Source organism: Haliaeetus albicilla, chromosome 23 (assembly GCF_947461875.1).
Source record: "Haliaeetus albicilla chromosome 23, bHalAlb1.1, whole genome shotgun sequence".
In the NCBI taxonomy this organism is placed as follows: domain Eukaryota; kingdom Metazoa; phylum Chordata; class Aves; order Accipitriformes; family Accipitridae; genus Haliaeetus; species Haliaeetus albicilla.
In genome coordinates this window covers 3,852,056-3,872,749 of record NC_091505.1, presented here as the reverse complement: position 1 = coordinate 3,872,749, position 20,694 = coordinate 3,852,056, and the positions used below count along the sequence as shown (strand labels likewise).

General features: G+C 41.0%; 1 protein-coding gene across 1 annotated transcript in view; it reads right to left on the bottom strand.

The window, feature by feature from the left end:
• Window positions 1-20,694, bottom strand: part of TRPC5 (transient receptor potential cation channel subfamily C member 5) — a 104,905-nt gene that overhangs the window by 48,897 nt on the left and 35,314 nt on the right. The window contains exon 3 of the mRNA XM_069810941.1: window positions 6,625-7,146. Coding sequence (XP_069667042.1) covers window positions 6,625-7,146 — 522 coding nt within the window. The remainder of the gene's footprint in view (window positions 1-6,624; window positions 7,147-20,694) is intronic.

The window sequence follows — 20,694 nt, the reverse complement described above, 5'->3', positions numbered from 1 at the left end:
ATCCAGGCATTTACTGCCTTCTACATATTACGCTAACACAAGCAGAGTCCTTGTCCTTGACTGACATACCGGTCTTATGTTGTTTTTTCAAATTTGTGCATGGCAAGATTAGTCAGAGATGATTTTGCTGTCAACAGAGAGTCTTCTGCAGTTCTGTTCTGTGACAGCTGCGATATGTGGCTAACCTTCATCAAGTTAGAACATTTTGGTGTTACGTGAATAATATACCAAATAATACTGTTTCCTCAAATAAACATTCAAGTCCACTTTGTCAAACTGATGAACCATCAGTTCTCTGAATATTTCTTCTTCTTCCAAGTTTGGAGGGAAGTTACACTTAAATGTCACTTGTCCTAATTTTTGTAACATAATGCGCTGTATGGGTTAAATTTCCATGCTAATTTCCAAAACTGAACAAATAGATCTGGCAACCGTACAAACCTATAGAGTAGGGGCTCCAAGATATGCACCACTCACCCTGCTGCCCCACCAGCAATCAGCAGGAAAGACTGTTTTAAGGGTGCAAATGCAGATAAGTCTCCCCACCTGCCACCCCAAAGTCCTGCTTCTGAGACTGCTGATAACAGCTCTGTTAGTACCACATACATGGAAGATTTTGTAATGTGGTCATCTGCCTGCTGGGATTGAGTTTGAGAAAAAACAGCTTCATTTAGCATAGGCCACTGTTCACACATCAGATGGTAACTTTGCTGCATACAAGAATGAATGAATGAATGCTGTTGGAAAATGAAAGGTGACAGCTGGACATTCAGTGCTTTTGAAATCCCTAAACTTACATTCAGGTTTGTGGTGTAGGACAGATCTGGACCTAGCATAACCACACCATTCCTCACCATCTAATACCTAAGGGATACGTATGTTCCAGGTCACTAGAAAGGAAAAAAGCTTCCACAAGGAGCAGCTCTGCTTCCTCCATCTAGTCCTAATAAAGATCTTTTCACGATGTGGTATGATTTCATTCTAGAAACCTGAAAGTAAAAGCCTGTTTATTAATCTTCTGAGTTCTGCAGGGTCACCAAAAAGCTAGCTTTTTATTGTGCCTTTAAAGAGCACAATACAAGTATTCAGCCCTGTATCATTATACCTCCAGGCAGTGTGGCAAGAAAACAGACAAAATCACGTGAGAATAACTTAGCACTGCCAAGCAAAGAAAGATCTGTGGCTATCCATCAAGATACCTGAATGGCTTTCAAAACAGGTAAACAAGGTGCGGTAGATGAGCTTTGATTTTTGCAGACCTCACATTTCATTTTTCATGCATCTCTGATATTTTTAAAAGCTCTTTTTATACACTAACTGAAGTGCCCTTAGAAATTTGCCAGGTTTATGCATACTCCCTGGAGAACGATGCTGTGCGTCTAACTGCAGCCACACAGTTGACAAGAGTCAAGACACAGCTGAAAAATATGTGGCATGTCAGGAATGATTATTCATGCACTTCAGTACTGTATCTCAGGAGGTACTTGTCTATGTAAATGTCTTGGAAAAAAGGAACTAGAACTTTTGAAGCTTCATCCTGAGGAGAAAACAGCAAAGAGCACTGTTTTTAAATTAGAAAAGCAAACAATTCTACTTCTCTCCTTTCCTGTCATTGATTCGAGTACAGTGAGTAAGAGAGGCTAAGGTTAAGGTTTCTGAGAGTGAATTTAACGCACTCCTTTGATCTAGTTCGGTGAAAGTGCTAAGCAGTATAGTCATAGGTAAAATAAATTTTTTTCTGAGTGCCTTGCATTGTGTGCGTTTCTTACAGACATATAAACTAAACCGGCACAGCCGTTTGCAACTACCAGTACCAGAAAAATGCAAAGCACTAAAAAACCACTACTGTGGTGTTTCACTTAATTTTGAAGATGTGAATGACCTGTGATGGAGAGCAGGAAAGCAGGAATAGGCTGAATGTATTTTGCTATTCTTGTGGCTTAGCAGAATGTTATACACAAGGAGAAATCTCCCCTTTTAGACCTGATTCACTGCTAGACTATGGTTGCTTTACATTATTTTGGCAATGTCAAAAAACCTTAAAGGACATAAAAATTATATTTGCATTCTGCTTATGCTCTGATTCTCTAATACAGCAATGGTACACTGTAGATACAACTGTGCTTTATGTGACTGGCAAGATCCTAAGAGATGACTTTTCCCCATCTTTTCTTAGAAATGCAAACAAATTAACAAATGCAGAGCTAATTTGGTGCCAGAACAGCATAGTGAAGATTGATCCTCAACAGCTGAGCTGTGCCTTTTCGTATTAAGTCTTCAGCATCTTTCTCCTTCCAAAATTAGTCATGAATAAAAAAATGAGAAAAGTAATAATATGAAGACAAATGCCATATACTACAGAGCATTTATGAAATGCCTGCTTGTCTCTTAGACCATGAATTGCTGTGATCCTGCAAAAATAATTTCTTTCAGAAGTGGACTGAGAAAACCGATGTGTCTGTGCTGGACTGAACTTGTTGTGTTTCACAGTATACTAGAGCTGTCCTCATTTTTTTCTAATATTTTGTCACTGTGATGCAAATAGTGATCACAACTATTAAGTCCTTCCTATCTTCTAAAGAAATGATCAGGGCCCTTTTGTAATTTGAAACTGAGGACACAACCATTCTATACCTAAGACGGAGAGGGAGCTTGTGAACATTGCACAGCATGGTTTTAACATTTACTACCATAAAATATACTACAAAGCTACCTTAGGGCATATTTTAATCTTTCCTGTAGAATTGAAATTTTTCCTTCTGTGTGAACAGTGATTTACCTTCCAGGATATACGGTCTTATTAAAAACAAATATGGAAAGCAAGAAATTTCTTCTCCCATTGTTTTGGCCCTCCTCCAAAGGAAAAAGGTTGTCTTCCTCATGAGCAACCCATTTGTCAGTTTATAAAATACTTCACACATGTAATGTTTGGGAGTAATCAAAACTTGTATCTCCCAGGCTTTTTTGTTGGAAAAAAAGAATGGGAGATTTTTCTACCCTTGTAAACATGAAATCCGTATCTATGTCATGAGGCAGAAATGCACTGGCAGTGGGATTTACCTGGGGATACAGACTGAGGTGGAACCTTTGTGATGAGGGCGGTATTCCCCTGGAGATACAACTGAACTGAAGTGGTTCCCCTAGCTAATCCAGCCCTCGTCCAGGTTGCTCACTGAGGCACTCAGGCCAGATCAAAAGATGAAGTTGTGTATACCATGAATATGTCTACTAGATTCAGTGCAAAGAACAGAGATTTGTGTCTGTGGCGGGGCTGATGATTGCTAATTGTTTGCTAAAACTCAACATACAAGATCAGATTTTTCTCCAGCAGCCAGGTGCCAAAAGATGCAGCTAATTCAGCAGCGGAATTTCAAAATGCCTCAGCAAGATAAGTGTCTAATCTCCAACAGGATTTAGGCACTTAACCAGATTATACTCTGTTTAAAAATTTATTGCCTACTTACCTGCATATTTAGCAGCCTAACTACCTTTAAAAAGCTCTCCTCCAAGGCCCCAGTTTGGAGCAAGAACTGCCCATAGATGTCTAGCTTTTCCCATCAGGATTTTTTTCAGTCCTGTACGTTCACTGTTGAAGATCATCAACCTGCACTAGAAATTTGAATGCTGTTACTTTTCTGTACCTGGAAGAAAACAGCATTTACTCTTCAGTATAGAAGTATGATGGGGGGGAAAAAAAGGCACAGTGGGTTCATCTGAAATGCCTTGGAGACAAGAACACTGAAAAATGTGTCTGGCGAAGAGTACTGTTGAATTCCCAGATCACTTACGCTGGTACCAAGAAAAAGTAACTTTAAGATCTACTCCCTACCCAGAACACACAGTACTGCCCCTCCATCCAAAGGCAACGATCTCTTTACCAATTCCCTCTTAACAGCTCCTCTAGAAAGAATCTTAAAGTTGAACGTATCTGCCCGAATAAGCTGAAATGGCATAATTTCATGTTTTGGGGAAAATTTTGAGGTTTATTTCACTCAAAAAGAAAAAAGCTGCAGAAAATTTGTCTAGCAATTAGTCTAAAATCTATGTGAGATTACACATTCTTTATGCTGAATACAAAGAAATAACAACTGTGGTAACAATTTACAGCACCAGAAAATAACTAAGGTCCACTCTGGATTTTTGTCTTAGGCTACTAGAGATTTGACTTGTAACTTTGTCAATGTTGAGATATAAAAAGCTTCTCCATTCAATCCAATCCCATTTAATATTAAGACATAAAAAGCTTCAGTGGAACAAGATGATCTACTTTTTAAAAGTCTGCTGTTTCTCTCTGCAGAACTGTCTTTCACAAAACCAAACTTGTTTCTATTTTCCTTCCCGTCCCCACAAAAATTCTCTCAGTCTGATACTCTTCAATCATGATTAAAAGGCATTTCTCAGTGTCTCCCTGACAAATGTTCCTACTCATTTTTTTCAGAAGCTGGCAATGACATTTGTACCTTGCTTGGTGTTTTGTATTGGACTAATTTACCAATTTAAGAAAACCACTGAAATATCTTGTTGCATACAAACACCATCCTGCAGGACGCACCAGGTATTTGTGCATAACTGGGTAGGATGAGGGGGTTCAGTAGTGCTGGTTTCCCAAACTCATTCATTTTGTTCCTGCCCATCAGTATTCTACCTGGAAACAGCACTGACTTAGCTGGCAACATAGAGCATATTTGCTATCATTTATATGCTGGAACTGTCATGAATATGTCACAAAACATGGAATTTGTCCATATGCTTGGAATTCAGTCAAGTATGCCTAAAAAAAAGAGCTAAGAACTGTCAAGCAAGCAAGCAAAGATTAAAAATTTGTTACTTTAAATAAAAGAGCTTCAGGACTGTTCAGCACTACATTTCAAATATACCAAACTCCTTCAGACTTGCAGTTTCTTAATGCAAACACAAGATAAGGGTAGCCACAGATTTATGCTTGGATGTCAATAGTGAGCCTGAACTGTGACGAGACGTCGAAATCAGCAGTGATCTACACACAGCAGTGCCAGTAGTAACCTGGCTGCTGAAGGGTGTATGTGGGTGCAGCATCTGTGGCTATCAGGCCAGTAAAAAAAACAGAAGTAGAGTTTCTCACCCTTCCTAGATTCAAGGAACATTTGACCTGATACACTGTATTACCTTTCTCCAGACCAATTCTTCACTACTTGTTTGTGTCCCTAAAGCACTTAGGGCATTACCTAACCCTGTCAGCTACAGTAAAACACACAACCTGACCTGAAGCCAGTGAGCCTTGCTGACACTTCCCTGGAGAAGCCCAGTAAGAGCAGTAAGTGACCATGTCCTAGATCCCAGAAAGCTTGAGGCTTCAGCTCTAGCCTGTTGCATCAAGGGGCTAGTACTCAGGAGGCGTAACAGACCAAAGAGAAGAAAGGACGGTCTGTATCTTTCACTTCTTGACTGTTGTACCTCGGATGACATGAGCAGCCATTACAGGAGGTGGAATGTATCATATCAGGCTGTCCTCATCTGGGTCAATGCATAAAACAAAGTGTCAAATGTGGGGAAGACAGTGAAAAGAGTAATGTGGCAGGCTTTTCCACCACTTCTGTCACTCTCCAGACTCTCCAGAAGAATGTGATAGATACTGCAATTCAGTTCCTTAACCAAGCAAGCTAAATTCCTCCTTCACATAACCTGGAACATTACTGGCCAACAGTAATATATCATCTACTAAATTCTGTCCAGGTTTGGAAAGAGAAAGAAAATCCAGAGCCAACTAATGAAACTGTTGTCAGCATTCTCCATAGGTTCATGGCCTTTATTGAATCAACTTATAAATCTCTGGATTTGCAGGGCTTCTGAAAGGCTCTGTGCCCTTTAGCTGAAGTATGTCTTTCCTTTCTGGTACTATGGGCAGGAGTTTGAATTTCTGGGAATTGCTTCTCAGTTCCTAAAACACAGATGAATCAAGGAGCAAGAATCAACCTGAGGTGTCTCAGGTGTGAAGAAGTATTTGCATGACATAATCCACTTCCTAGCACCTCACAAGCATTTTCACCCAACAAAATTGCTGGCGGCATGCAGACCTGGGACAGTGAGAGTGTTGTCGAGCTCTCTTTTGCTGCTGTCGTTTCTCTGGCCCTTATGAGTTAGTGTTGAATGGGTGCTAGGAAGTGTTTGGTGGCTGGAGGAAGTGAATTCTGCATTATGTTATTTCCTGCAGTCAAGACTTTCATGAGCCAGGCAACCCCTTCTAGCTTTTGGTTCCTGTATAAAAGCAGCTACTGGGAAAAGCTCTCAGAGCTAACAAACCTAGAAATCTCTGAAGGCTGTTCTTTGCAGGAGGATGGGTTACAATGAAATGAGATTGAAGTATCTTTGAAACAGAAAGTGTCAGTGACACAGAAGCCATAACCCACTGCAGCAAGTCCCAGTCCTGTTGCCCTCAACTGTCATCAGATTCACGCCGTCACCAAGGTGCACTGAACCTGCTGGTTTGTGAGTAACTCATTTGCACGTGGTTCTCCACCCAATCCAAACTCACCCCTGCTGGCTCTCAGTTAGCAACGCAGAACAAACCCATGGAGACTAGAGAAATGAATCATTTTACCCAGTACATGAAGCCTTCACACACGTTTGCATTTGGATGACTCTTACCTCTTTCTGGTGATACTTTATTGCTACCTTTAGCTTTGCCAAATCATGACATTTTTGGGGATCCAGCTCCTCACTTTGATCATCTCTGTGATTGAGAATGATCTCCAATTCTCGGGAACTCCGTGCTTGATCCAAAAGGTCCTTAGCAAAACGCTTGCACTGCTGTGAAAGCTCTTCATATTCAGCCTTGAACTCATTTTCCACTTTGCTGAGCTCCTTCAGCTCCCAGCCCAGTCGGAAGGCCGTCAAGATGGGGTCCTCACTTGATAAGGCAATCAACGAAGGGCTGGCTAAGGCTTTGTAGATGTTCAGCCTTGACCTGGAATGCCTTAGGCTGTCCACCTCCGAACTGGAGACACATTCCACACAGTTGCATCTGATCTGGTGTGGGCGTGGAATTGTTACCCGTCTTTGGACAAGCAGTTTGATGATTTCATAGTTGTTGGTGTGAGCCGCCAGCATTATTGGGGTGATATCTGGAGTGAATTCTGAAAACTGGGTGTCCATCATCAAGGTTGGAACCTATATAAAGGGATAAACCATAGTCATATTTCATGCGGAACAGCAGAAATCAGATGTCCCTCCTTCATACTTTTGAAGTGATGTCATAACAAAACAGAGTTTCTATAACACCCTCTGTTCTTTAAATCCTGTTGTAACCATGCACGCACACACACTGCTATTCTGGCAAAACCATCTTCCCTCAAATCATGCCTGTCTGCCTCCTGAGCAGGAACCTGTGACCATTCATTCAGCTCCCAGTCTGGTGTAAAAGTCAGTCACAACCCCATCTGAATGCTTTATATGTGAACCTGTTCTGAAATGGATATTGGTTCATATACCAAATGGTGGACTTCTGCAGGAAAAAAGGAAGACAAAAGGCCCAGGTAATTACACAAAAAGAAAGGAAAGTCTAGAAAAGAGTGAACACTGAATAGATTTCCATAACTATCATCATTTGCATTAGCAGGCCAAGAACCTGCTTGTAGTAGACCATATGAAAACCAAACCAAACATTGGTCTGCAGCTGAGCAAAGCTCTTCCTCACCTTTTCCCTACTGTTTTTATTTGAAAATACTTTTCAGTGGAAGGATACATTACATAACTGCCCTCAGAATAGATTTGTTTTTTTTTTTTATAATGGGTTTGAAAAAATTTAAATGTAGAATTAATGAGCCATAGTCCACTACAAATAAGACACTCCAGGGTGTGCATTATTCAGCTACTGTTGCACTTCTCAAAAGATGAGCTTAATGCACACCCTGTTGTGTCTTATTACTATACACAGAGTGCAAAATTAGACCAAAATGCTCTTACATCCCAAGCACGCAGTATGTTCCCATTTGCAGCACAGGCAGCTCTCTTTGTTGTGTGTTAATCATTACTCAAGCATACTGTACTTCGTGTGCCCACCACTCTTGCCCTGGCAGTTGGCATCCTGCTGCTCAAGGGGTGATTGCTGGCTTTGGTGAACAGTAGGCCTGTTTCCCCTTGCAAATGTCAAAGGCGTTTCAGAGAAACTATTGTCAAAGAGTCCTAATGACAGGAAATATTACTCAGTATGTAAAAACCCAAAAGTAAAGCAGCAATAAAGTAGTATGAAGTAACTGGTTAGAAATCCTTCTGTAGGATATACCTAAGACTGGTTATGAGACAGTGAACCTCTAACCATGAGTCTGAGTTCCCTGAGAGTTAAGTGCCTCTAGCACTAAAGACTCCTGGGCTGCAGTTGATTGATAAACCTCTACACAACCCACCTGCGACAGCAGGACAGAGCCTGTTCATAGCACACAACACTCTCCCAAAGGTCGGCATCACACTGAGATGCAGGGTCATCTACTGGAGCAGGGCTCACTGGGTGGCTATGGGTATTTTCGGGTATAATACAAGTCTGCTACTCTGGATGCAGCACATGAGGAGTTGAATCTCTGGCAGCCTACAGACACCCAGGTGTGAAGAGGCTTTGCTAACAAGGCTGGTCCCTATAGAGGCAGCCAGGCGGGAGCCTATAAATATGGCTCATGGGAAAGAAGAGAGAATGGTAGTGAGGATTTGCTGTGGGTTGTGCAGGGCTTGGTGCCTCTTAGCACGGTTGGATAAATGTATTTTAAGATATCTAGTAACAAACAGCTGAAAGCAGCTCTCTTTGTAAGGTCTTTGACTTTCTTTTCCTTTACTTAGCTCATTTAGGTAGTTTGTTAAATGTCAAGAGAAAGGTGTGGGTTTTTCTTTTTTCTCTCTCTTAGAAGCATTTTTTTAAAACCCCTGATGCTTGAATAATTGCATTTATCTTTCTTCCCCTCCTTTTTCAGTCAGTCACTGGCTGCTGTATTCACAGCCTCTGCCTCAAAGGAAGAATGCTTTCCCTCTCTATCACTCCTATTACTGTCAAGTTTAATCTTGTTTTCCTGTATGGAAGTTATTGTATCCAGGGTTGTGAAAAGGATTTTCAGCTTTACACAGATGAGGTATTCATGTTGCTCAGAATACGAAACGGGCACTTGCAGACAAGACAAGGTAGTAATGTTACAGGTGGGGATAGTGCTAATCTTGTCTGCTCCTGTCTACTCCTGAGGTTTTCTAAATCTGGATCTAAGGCTATCAAAATGGTTGTCCCAAGGTTTGGGATCAAATCAGGGGTGTCCATCAGGTGATCTCTCATCCCTTATTCTGGCTCATATCACAAGCCCTCACCCCAAAAATGGAGCACTACTTCATTAGGACTCGGGCAGCTGATGTGTGGAAGGCATGTTTTCCTAGGCAGTGTGCAGCACTTTTAATTAAGGGATAAGAAGCGAAATGGTGGTGCAGAGACAGAGAGGCTCCCAGAGGGGTCTGGGAGCAGATCAGTGTAAGGCTTCAAATCACAGGTGCTGAAGCTTATTTCTGATTATAGCTGAGCAGCAAAACAAACCAACAAAACACAGAAGAGGAATAGTGTGAATGATGGCTGCTGTGGCTTCTCTCTTTTCTATGCCTGGCTGATCCAAAGACCATGCGTTGGCTAAGAATTATATATCTTGTGGTGAATATTTTTGTTGTCTTCTTGCATAGTGTTTTGACAACCTGCATCTTAAACTGTCTTGTTTTAAAGATGGGGCTATACAAAGCAATACATATTATCTACATATTATCACTGGAGGGGCAGCAGAGATTACAACAATGCATTGTAATTGTTGATGTTCCTCCTGCACTATTCTGACAGGTTCAGTTCATGTTTAGATCAGCTTCTTCTATGTCTTGGGTTAACTTACAGTGATGGAAGCAGAAGAGGAATAAATTATTCTACCCCAAGGGCTCTGCTAAGCTCTTCCAAGGTTATTTTCATTAAGTGACCTGAATAACAAATTCTTTTCCATTAACCTCATCACCTGACACAAGCTGTTAGGCTGAGTCCTTCAAAACCTTATTGTCACTACTTGCACAGGAGCATGTGCCTTGTCTGTATTTCATCTTGGTAATGTTCACTTAAGAAATTAATGCTACAATTAACAAGTGACTGAATGCTTGTTACCATCTTCCTAGACTTAATCCTCATAAAAGCTGTCCTAAGGTTTGGGATCAAATCTGGGGTATCCATCAAGTGATCTCTCATCCTTTATTCTGGCTCGTATCACAAGCCCTCACCCCAAAAATGGAGCACTACCTCATAAAGGTAGGTAGGCTGCTTACCACTGTACTGCTGCTTCTCTAAAAGATACTGCAGTGAGTGAAAAATCTTTATTTAAAAAAGGGGCGGGGGGAAGAAACAAGCTTAATTCATTAGAGGAGAAGAAAAGGGGAGGATTAGCTCACATAAAAGCACTGTTCAGTATAGCTAAGCTCTCTTCTGAACAGAAAAACAAGTTTTCCAGTAAATAGTGCACTGCTAGAAAGAACTTCCGGATAGGAAGACCAGGAACCTCTGCTTATGTTAGTAACTAGTACAGTATAAGAGGAGCAGAACTACAGAGCAACAAAAAACCCTGGCACTGAAGACCTGACAGCCTTGTTGTATAGGTCTTTTAGTTTTACTTTGGACTTAATCTAGTCTGGTATCTGAGTGCCTCTGAAGCACATCCTCTGGTTTAGTATTGTGTAAAAGCAATCCAGCTCAAGTGCTCTGAATAAACCAAAGCGCAGTAAATGGGGAGGTTAAGGAGATACAGCTCAAAAGCATGCTCCTCAACCAAACTAAAAGACTAATATGAATCCATCTTTTGCCTTTTATGGACCATAGAAGCTAATACCCAGGTTTAAACACCGGCAGATTTCAAAGCAAGCTGTAGTGTTTCTACAGCATTTGTCATCTATCTATGCATATAAAAAAGGACAACTAGGTGAAAAAAAGATGTTCTGCAGCAAAGGGAACTTGCCAGTCAAGTGCAAAATCTTGAACTCTGAGGAAGTAGTCTGGCTCTGTCTAGTGACTATTTGGGGGTGGTTTTCTGTTTCTATCTCTGAATCTTATGCTTTTCTGCCCCCTCTTTATTGACAGTCCTCACGATTATGGTGTGGTAACCCTATCAGACATTAGTCTCCTTTCATGTTCAGGTCTCTTCTCAGCGTTCACCTTTAGTGGTGCTCACAGCTACAGTCTCCACAGATAACCCTTTAGTGCTTCAGACCTGCACTGAAAAGAGAATACCTATAAAGTAAAGCAAAGCCTAACCACGAAATCCTTTACTTTCTTAGTTTTGTTACTCTCTAATTGTAATCTTCTTGGGTCAGAGGCAGACTAAATATGCATCCTGTCTGGCATTGAGAATGCTGCCACTTTTGCTTGAAAATAACTAGTAATACTTTTACCTGTTACAGGTGGAATTGCCCCATTTTGAAGCCATCTCCATTCCATAAACTAGCACCTCACCTGGACTGGTGTAATAAATTGTAAGTATAACCATGATAAACTGTAAATATATTAATCTGCATTATTTTCAGCTTGCATAACTTTTTGATACAACTATATGTTATAAAAGATGTTCTAATTGCCAAAACAACATTTTACTAAACAAAACAAACTCATGCAACATCACTGGAAAACTTCAAATGTAACACTTATGGACATGGAAGCTTGGGTAACTTATTGAGCAAGGATTTCCTATTTCTAGTTTGTTTTTCTGCATGCAGCCCTATGGGGGAAGTGCATATGCCATCCACAAGTCCAGTAACAGGCACAGCCGATTTCTGTCAATCGAAAAAGAAGATTTTGTACTACATCAATTTAGTGTGAGACTCAGTGGTCAGAAGAAGCTTTAGCAGTGACTGTGATTTTGTTCAGAATCGCAGTTCTGTGGTACTTCTAGCTGCAGCTCTATAAATAGAGCATGAGAGACGGAGTCAGTGTTGCTAGACTGCAGATCAGCCATGTTACCAGCAAAAGGGTCTTGAAAAAAATACATATTGTAACTGGCACGACCAATTGAATCCTGCTCCTTGCTGAAACCCATAAACAAATTCTTTTACTGACAGAACCCCATGGGCATTTATTTTCTTATGTGGGACTCTGGAAAAATGTTACATCCTTCTGTAGATTTAAGCATTCATTTTAGGTGATGCGATGGCACAGGTTTCAATAACTGAATATCTTAAGCATTCATTTTAGGTGATGCAGTAGTGTAGGTTTCAATAACTGAGTACCTTAATCAGAGATGCCTTGAGAGACATCTTGTATCAGAGTGATGACAGTATCTATATTAATAGGGAGGTTGGTTTTTCTCTAAAGAGCAACTAATTGTCTGAAATGATGTAATTTGGTTAATGAAATATAATGAACAACACAAAATGATAACAAAAGTAATGTACTTTACGGGCTTTTGTGCTGGTTATGAACAAGTTTGTAACTCTAGCAAAGAGCACATGTGGTTATAGATGTACTTTTGGGCAAGCTCTCCTGTTGTTACTGAAGTATTCCAGTGATTTCAATACAGCTGTCCCAGAATATCCAGCTGAAGAAAAGGCTCCTTCTGGTCTAAAATCTGCTCAGTGACTTACATGCCTGTAAAGCAAAATAAAGTCTCTGCCCCTCAGACTGATACTGCAAAACACAGAAAATTAGTACCTTTTAGTGCCTTGTGGCAAGCCAAATGCTGATACAGGGTTACCAGATGGTACATATTAACACTGAAATAGGTACGTTTGAATAAAAAATAGCATGATATAATGCGTTACTACTGAAATAATGTGAAAATTTAGATTTGTGATACCTGTATAACCAAACATTTTTCTCTGCAACCAATAAACAAAAGCAAAATACAGATAAATCTGCTCTAGATTCTTCAAGTTTTAATTTGGCTTCTTATCCATGTGTTTAAAAATGTAGGTAGACCCAAGGGATTAGTTTTCAGAGCTAAACTGAAACCTAGTGCATTTGACAGTGGCAGAACTGCATCAGAGCTGCTTGTGTTCAGCCATGTGTTTAGGAAATGCAGCACAGCCAGACAGATTGTCAAAAGATGTCACCATTTGTGGTTGATGCTACATAATAACTTCTCTTTTGTTGGGGATTAAAAAAGAGGAATCCAGAGAGAAGCCTTCAGAAGGAAAGGATTTTGTAAATATGCATTCAAATGGCCTATGGCAACTTATTCCAGACAGAGCACTCTCTCCTCTAAGCCACTCTCCCTTTCTCATGCAGATGGAGGAAATAAGCTGAGGCACTTGATGCTGAAATGAAGAAAGAGTGCAGTCAGCATGGAGTTCATTCTCCAAGTCACAGAGGGATGCTGTTAAAGAGTTAGCTTGTGTTTGAACCTCTTGTATTTAAATGAAGTGCAGTCTTGAGGTCTGCTTTGCCCTGAATTTCTGTGTCTTGGTCCAGCTAAGAACTACTGAATCCAGCAGGAAGAGGGGCTAGCAAGTGCCTACTGTTGTTTAGAGAAGACAGACCAGTGTTGTGCCGTGAGCAATTGCACCCTCTCCTGGTTATGACTTCTCATCTGTGTAAGAATGGCTGAGAAGTTCATTGTAGTCACACCTTACATGTTATGTCATGTTATATCTATGACATGACCAACTATCAAATGAATCTTGGTTTCATCATACACTTATGTAGCCCGGGGCTAGCTGAATGATGACACTTGTCCAGTTAAAACAAACAAGGGACAAACGTTTGGGACTGTTACAAATCCAGACATTAATGAACCTGCTAGACTGACATCAGAACCTGGCTCACAGCATATTATGGACCTACCAAAGCCTTGCCAAAATGCAGAGATTCCCTGGCTGCTTGTTAGATCTGTTTCTTGAGACCTTCTGATACCAACACAGGTGTAAGCCTAGTATTGTTGACATGACAGTAAATTGAATTGTCTCCTCAAGTTTGGATAGGCAGACTAGTTCATACATGCCTGAAGCTGGTTTTTTTCCCCATTTGGAAACATAAAATGCTGTTTGTTCATTTTTTCACCTTTCTTCATGGCCATTTCAAGAGTTACTCTGTGAGAGAAGCAGCTGTTTTCAGTAAAAATAAAGATTAAACCCTAACAATTTTTAATGTTGTTTTTAAGTTTGGGAATGAATTTTGTTAAAGAGCATACTTAATCCAGTCCTGTAAATTTCTTAGCTACACTAAAGGCCTTGGAATGTCGCTGCACCTTGGATATTTTTTCATTTTACGGATAAGCTTTCCCCTGACCTCAAGCATGCTGAAACAAAGACAGTCCACGGTTAGCTGGAAATTTGCAGGCTCTGTATTCAAGGTAATCTTTGTTTTATTATGGCTACTCTTTTTCTAGTATTTTCCAGGATTTACTCTGGGAGGGAAGAGTTGTCCAGCTTTTTAATTCATTTTATCTGGTCTCTGTATTTTCTATTCTTAGTGGTTACAGGGACAAGATGTACTAATATAGGGTAATAATCATGCTATCTATAGCCTTTTATGTCATCTTTGTACATAAAATATCCCTATTTCCTGTAATTTATTACTCTGTGCGGATGAGAGATGTTTCATTAAGTTTAGGTGAGGTAATATGTTGCTAACAGGGCTTGAAAAGGGAGGGCTTTTTGCTTGGGAGAGGTGGGGTTGTGTTCCTATTCAATCACATTCCTTAAAAAAAAAAATAAAAAAGGAAAGAAACAGATTCAATCATAAGACAACATCACAGAGGAGTGAGTAACTGCATCTGGTGCCAGCCCAGCGCTGTCTGATGTTGCACAGAACACATCTTGATACTCACATACCAGGAGGCTGCATTTCTCCCCATTTTGACTATTGAGCTGTGCTTTTGGCATTGTTATTATACCAATCAAGAAGACACTGTGGCTTCCAAAAAGACCCCAGAGTTTGCGATAGCAAAGAAATGACAATCTACACAGGTGGCAGGGTCTCACATGAGAATAAAATCTGTGTGGTTTTGATCCTCCTTTATCACCACTTAAGCAGTGACTTTCTTTGTTATTTCTAATGCTAGGTAGTTCAAAACATCTAGCTAATGATATGCCCCTCATGCTTCAGAGACTGGCTGTAACTCATCATCTGTCTGCCTGAAGAGTATTTAAGTGGAGCACACAAGCCCTCTCGCACTGCCATGAATTAAGTACCAATGATGCATGTGACCCTGAGCTTCTTGCAGGCTTGAGCAGTTTTCCAACACGTTCTCCCGAGGCAATGACAGAGCACAGACCTTGGATTACAGTGTTCCCTTGCTGTAAACAATGTGGAGACCAGCAGGGAGAATATTGTTCTCAGTCAATGCCTTTTTGATCCATCTACCCCCCCAACCAAAAGACTGCCCAGCACAGGGATAAACGAGCCATAAAGGTGCCATTCTACTCTGCAAACCCAAGCACAGCTTTATTTAACAGCCAGATAAGGACTAGCGAACTCCTACTAAACCACCCTGCAGTTCTTTATAGATCCCAAAGCTTTGTTTTGGAGGAGCCTGTAATTTGCTATGTTCAATTTCCCCGTACAAAGAAGCTTCCCTCGGAAAATGTGTTGCAACTATTGTACCAGGCAGACTCTCCTGCATATTTCTATCAGTGAATCTGGATAGCCATGTCAAAAGCCCCTTCTGGGTTTCAGAAGCCATACAGACTAGAAGCAAAGCCACACATTGTGCGATGTCAGGGGGCTGATGTAGGGAAGCAGCTAATGCTGTAATTGGGGCTTAGGAGCAAAGGGTGGTGAGTAAACTAGGCATATTCATGGATGCTGGGTAGGTAATGAAATACATTTTTTTGAAACTTAACACCTCAATAAACAGATCTATAGAGAGACCTAAAGTTTACTTGTGTAGGAACACAAACAGGATTTTTCTTCCCTACAAAGAGTTTGTTACAGGCAGTCTATCCAGCTGAAACCCATGCACCCATCACTCCTGACTGAAAATACACCATACAGTGTGCCAAACACAGGCAAGTGCTAAGATCACTCCCACAAATTAATAAAGATAATTCCCTGGGAAGCATCTCATATAACAGTGCATACCTGACCACCACCTGTCTATATGTTGACTTTCAAGCATGACATGTTTGTGCATGCTGTGATGCAGCTCTTGGCCTGACCTCACCAGCTCTCCTAGGAACTAATAACAGACTTTATGTTCACCCAGGAGAAGCAGCCAGTGACTTACTTGCCACTGTCAGATGTCTGGTAGCTGGCACTGCAGCCTGTGAGCCCTAGCCCTGATGCCACTCATTAGGTCTATGTGATGTATCACCCGAGTTCTTCGTTTTGCCTCACACCTCCTTCTCATAGATTTAAGACTATTTGGGGAGGAAGGCAGTGGGGAGGGAGGAAAGAAATTCCCAGTTAAATGTAATCATTAGCTGAAGTGGTCTTTGATTTCTCTGTTGTTTAGTTTAATTAGATGGAATTCATTTCGAAGGCAGACGCCAATGTCAAAGGCATGTTAACTATAGCTGTGAATTATTACTGCATCAATAAAAATAATGAAAAGCTTGGATGCTAGCAGAGCCATTAGGCTTTGGAGCAGTAACAGCTAGTTTTCTGTTTTCAGACACAATCTTTCTTCCTTATTGTGCCTTTCAAATATTTTCATACTGAGAACTTGTGGCTAGTTTTTCTCAACAGTTTTTCTCTATTCTTTGGAACCTGCTCTTGCTCAGAGTGTATCTAACCAGGTTCAGCCTTCCCTTTTCACTTTGGACCTCTCATATTAACATGGAAATGGCTGGTTTGAGTCATACCAAAGGGTACTGTATCTGTACTGAGTCATACCAATCAGCCTATTACCCTCTCTGTTATAGTGCTCAATAGCAAGAACTCAATGAGAACAGGTCATGCCTATAGTCTTCCAGATACAGATGCCCAGGTTTCAGCAACACCTTCTTCAATTAGCTGAACTTTTTAAACTCAAGGAAGAACACAAATACTGCTGGTATGCAATGGTTAACACTGCAGAAGGGCTACACAGATCTGCTTGCACTTTGGGCGTGCTTTGATCACTTTGTTGTACTTCACACCTTTGTAACGCTCCACGCTTGCTGGCACCCATCTTGTCTGTCATGTTCCAGAAAAAGACAGTGCATGCACCCAGAATATCTATTACCACCACGTAAGCAAGACTTTGTTCAGCCTGTATGTGAGTGAACGCCCCACATCCATCCTCAGCTTATAGCTTAGGAGCTAGTGCTGCAAGGCTTAGCAATTTTAGCTGGGAAGTCCACAAGTCTGTCCTTCACCTCTAAAAGAAACATAAACCTTTTACTGAAGGAGGCAGGATAACATTTCTCACAGCTACAAACCCCGGATCCTCTGGTCCTGCCCCAGGGTGCCTCTGTCCACTTTGCCTGCAGGTGAGACAGATCCACAGCAACCACTTCAGCCAAGTCAGAAGGAACATCAGCTGCTTCTAAAACTCCTCTCTATCTAATTGCCTGCAGAATCTAGCTTTTATGTCATGAAATATTGGACAACTAGCCTGCCTCCTTTGACTTAAAAAGGTCCTGTCAGTGATAGCACAGGGCTGACAATGCTAACAATGAGCTTGTACATCTAATAAGTATCAGCAAGTCTGCAGAAATCAAGGGCTGTTGGTGGTAACAGCTAAACTTTGCACTGGACTCTCCATACAGGACAAAGAACCTTATGTGAGTAGGAAAATTAAGCTAAACCACATTGTATCAAAAAAGTTACTGGATTTGGGCAAGACTAAAATGGTTTAATACAACATAAAATTTCTGGTTCGCAAAAGATTCTCTCTAGGCTGTTGAGCTATGATATTTGCACAAAGATTAAGGCAGATTTTTTACTCATCAGCTCATCTGAAAGAGGATTTTTGAGGTCAAATTTTAAGTTCACTAATACTACCAAGTGCAGCAACCTTCTACCAGCAGGCATCTGAGGATTAGCAACTCAGACTGAAAACTTGCCTTTTATTCTCTATAGTTTCCCCTTCACAACCTTATTCTTCCAGGGTTTATCTCTGTAAAGCTCCTTCTTTTGGAAGACATATGGATAGGTATCTGTTGAGATCTCATTGATTCAGAAGGCCATTGGACTGTCGAAACAAACTGAATCACAGTCATAAATACTGAGATCCCTTTTCTTTTTATTCGCGTTATTGAGGAATTGCATTTGTAGTCCCATCTGTGAACCAGATTAATTTGGAGCCATCTGCCATGAGCAAATTGCTAATTTTGGCAGATACCAGAGAGATGCTATTATCATCCTTATGTAAACATTTGATGTCAGCTCTGATTGTTGTGAAGAAAACAGCTACCCATAAAGGTGCTTATGGCTACACCATGAATGTGTAGTAATTCAGATGACTGATTACAGCTTCTTAAAGAAAGGAAGGAGGGCTCAGCAGTTAGCACAGACCGTGTCTGGTCCACTGCAAACACATCCACTGTAGCAAGGCAAAAAATTATGTGAGATCTGTGCAAACTGAGAGCGCTACCCTGCGAGCTGTGATGCATGTTTAGTGGAGAACTGGGACCACTTCACAGAATTCACACGAGAAGCTATTAAGAAAATGCTCCTGAAGACTCATCTGGAGTCCAAGGGAAAATTTGTACTGATTTCAGTGGGCTTCAAAATGTGTGGAAATACAACTACTAGTAATGATAAATTGAAAGTGAATCAAACATGTAGGAAAATGTGAATTTTGAGACATATATTTCGTCCTCTTTGATGTTGCAGTTTAGGTGCAGACTCCAGCCTGGCTGAAAACATAACCCACTATATTGATGTTTGTATAGTAAAAAAAATTTCTAAGACTTCTAGGGAAAAAACCCACCAAAACTCAAAGATCGAATAGGTTGGGAGACAGATTTTACTGGAAAAGAGAATTTGTTCAACAGGCTTCATATATACACTCCCTTGCTCCTACGGTAGTACTGAATCAAAAAAAAGAAAGAAGTAATTTCAAGTTCCCTGTTAATTCCAACCCCATAGGACCCTGGCCAAATCTCTGTTTTTGATGGAATAGTACAAAAAGTCTTGTTTTGCCATTGTATGTATTGGACCTGTCCTGTGCACAGACAACTTTGAAGTTTAACATTCCTACCCCAAAAGAGATGAGCCACCTGACTCAAGCCTGGGCTAAAGTCCATACTGCACCTGTGTGTGCTGATTTTTACTATTTCTAACCTAGCCCCACTCTTTCTGATGATTATTCAGTGGTTTGTTGTCTTATTTATTTAAATAACATGACACTCATCATGTGGAAGACTTGAGTATGGATTGCCGTGCCACACAGCCTGCAGTACTGTATAATACTCTTCTGCCACTATGCAGTACAATATCAGCCTCTTCACTGTCCTGAAAAGCAAACAATAACTATCAAAGCACCAGATTAGGCTTATTTTTATTTCCTGGAGAATACATATTCACTGACTACAAATCTTCTCAGGAAAAGCAACACTTGCATACCCTCCAGGTTCCATGAATATTAGCTTGTTTTGCTGTTCCTCTTACTATGAATGAATAGGCTGCTTTCTTTCCAAATGTCTGTCATCTATCTGGGGAAAAACAAACTATCCTATGATTTGAGTGACCAATCAGCAATATGAAGTGACTGGCCAAAGAGAACTATGGTTTAAACAAAAAAGGTCGGAGGATTAATTGGAGTAAATTTCATAACATTTGGAAATAACAAGTGAACTTGTAAAAATCACAGAACTAGAAAAGCTCTTTTGTTACTTAATCTATTTTGAGTAGATAATTGAATTTTCCTTTATTTCCCTGAGAACTCAGCTGTTAGTGCTGTGCCAGGTCCAGACCACGTCCCGCTGAGGTCAGCAAAGCTCCTACCTATGCTGTGGTGAGTGGCAGGGCTGCTGGAGCCTGCAGCACCACATACTCTGCACACAGACATCTTCCATGGCCCTCTGGACCACACTTGCACACTGACAGTAAAAAAAAAGGGAAAGTGTACCTCAGAGCATGGTGTGGCATATTTGAGGAGAGGTTAGCTCTGATCTGAAGAAGAGAATGGGTCCTTGTCGTGGTTTAACCCCAGCCAGCAACTAAGTACCACGCAGCCGATCACTCACTCCCCCCCCATCCAGTGGGATGGGGGAGAAAATCAGGAAAAGAAGTAAAACTGGGTTGAGATAAGAACGGTTTAATAGAACAGAAAAGAAGAAACTAATAATGATAATGATAACACTAATAAAATGCCAACAGTAGTAATAAAAGGATTGAAATGTACAAATGATGCGCAGGGCAATTGCTCACCACCCGCCGACCGACACCCAGCCAGTCCCCGAGTGGCGAATCCCTGCCCCCCACTTCCCAGTTCCTAAACTAGATGGGACGTCCCATGGTATGGAATACACTGTTGGCCAGTTTGGGTCAGGTGCCCTGGCTGGGCATGAGAAGCTGAAAAATCCTTGACTATAGTCTAAACACTACTGAGCAACAACTGAAAACATCAGTGTTATCAACATTCTTCACATACTGAACTCAAAACATAGCACTGTACCAGCTACTAGGAAGACAGTTAACTCTATCCCAGCTGAAACCAGGACAGTCCTTTAAAACCTGGGCTTTACTCTTTGCTCGGAGTGAAGCACACCAGCACACCTCTATGGTCTTCCCATGGTAGCAAAAGTAAGATGCTTGGACCATGATGACTCTCTCACCGAACCGAAAATCTCCGATAAGTGACAGTATCTTTC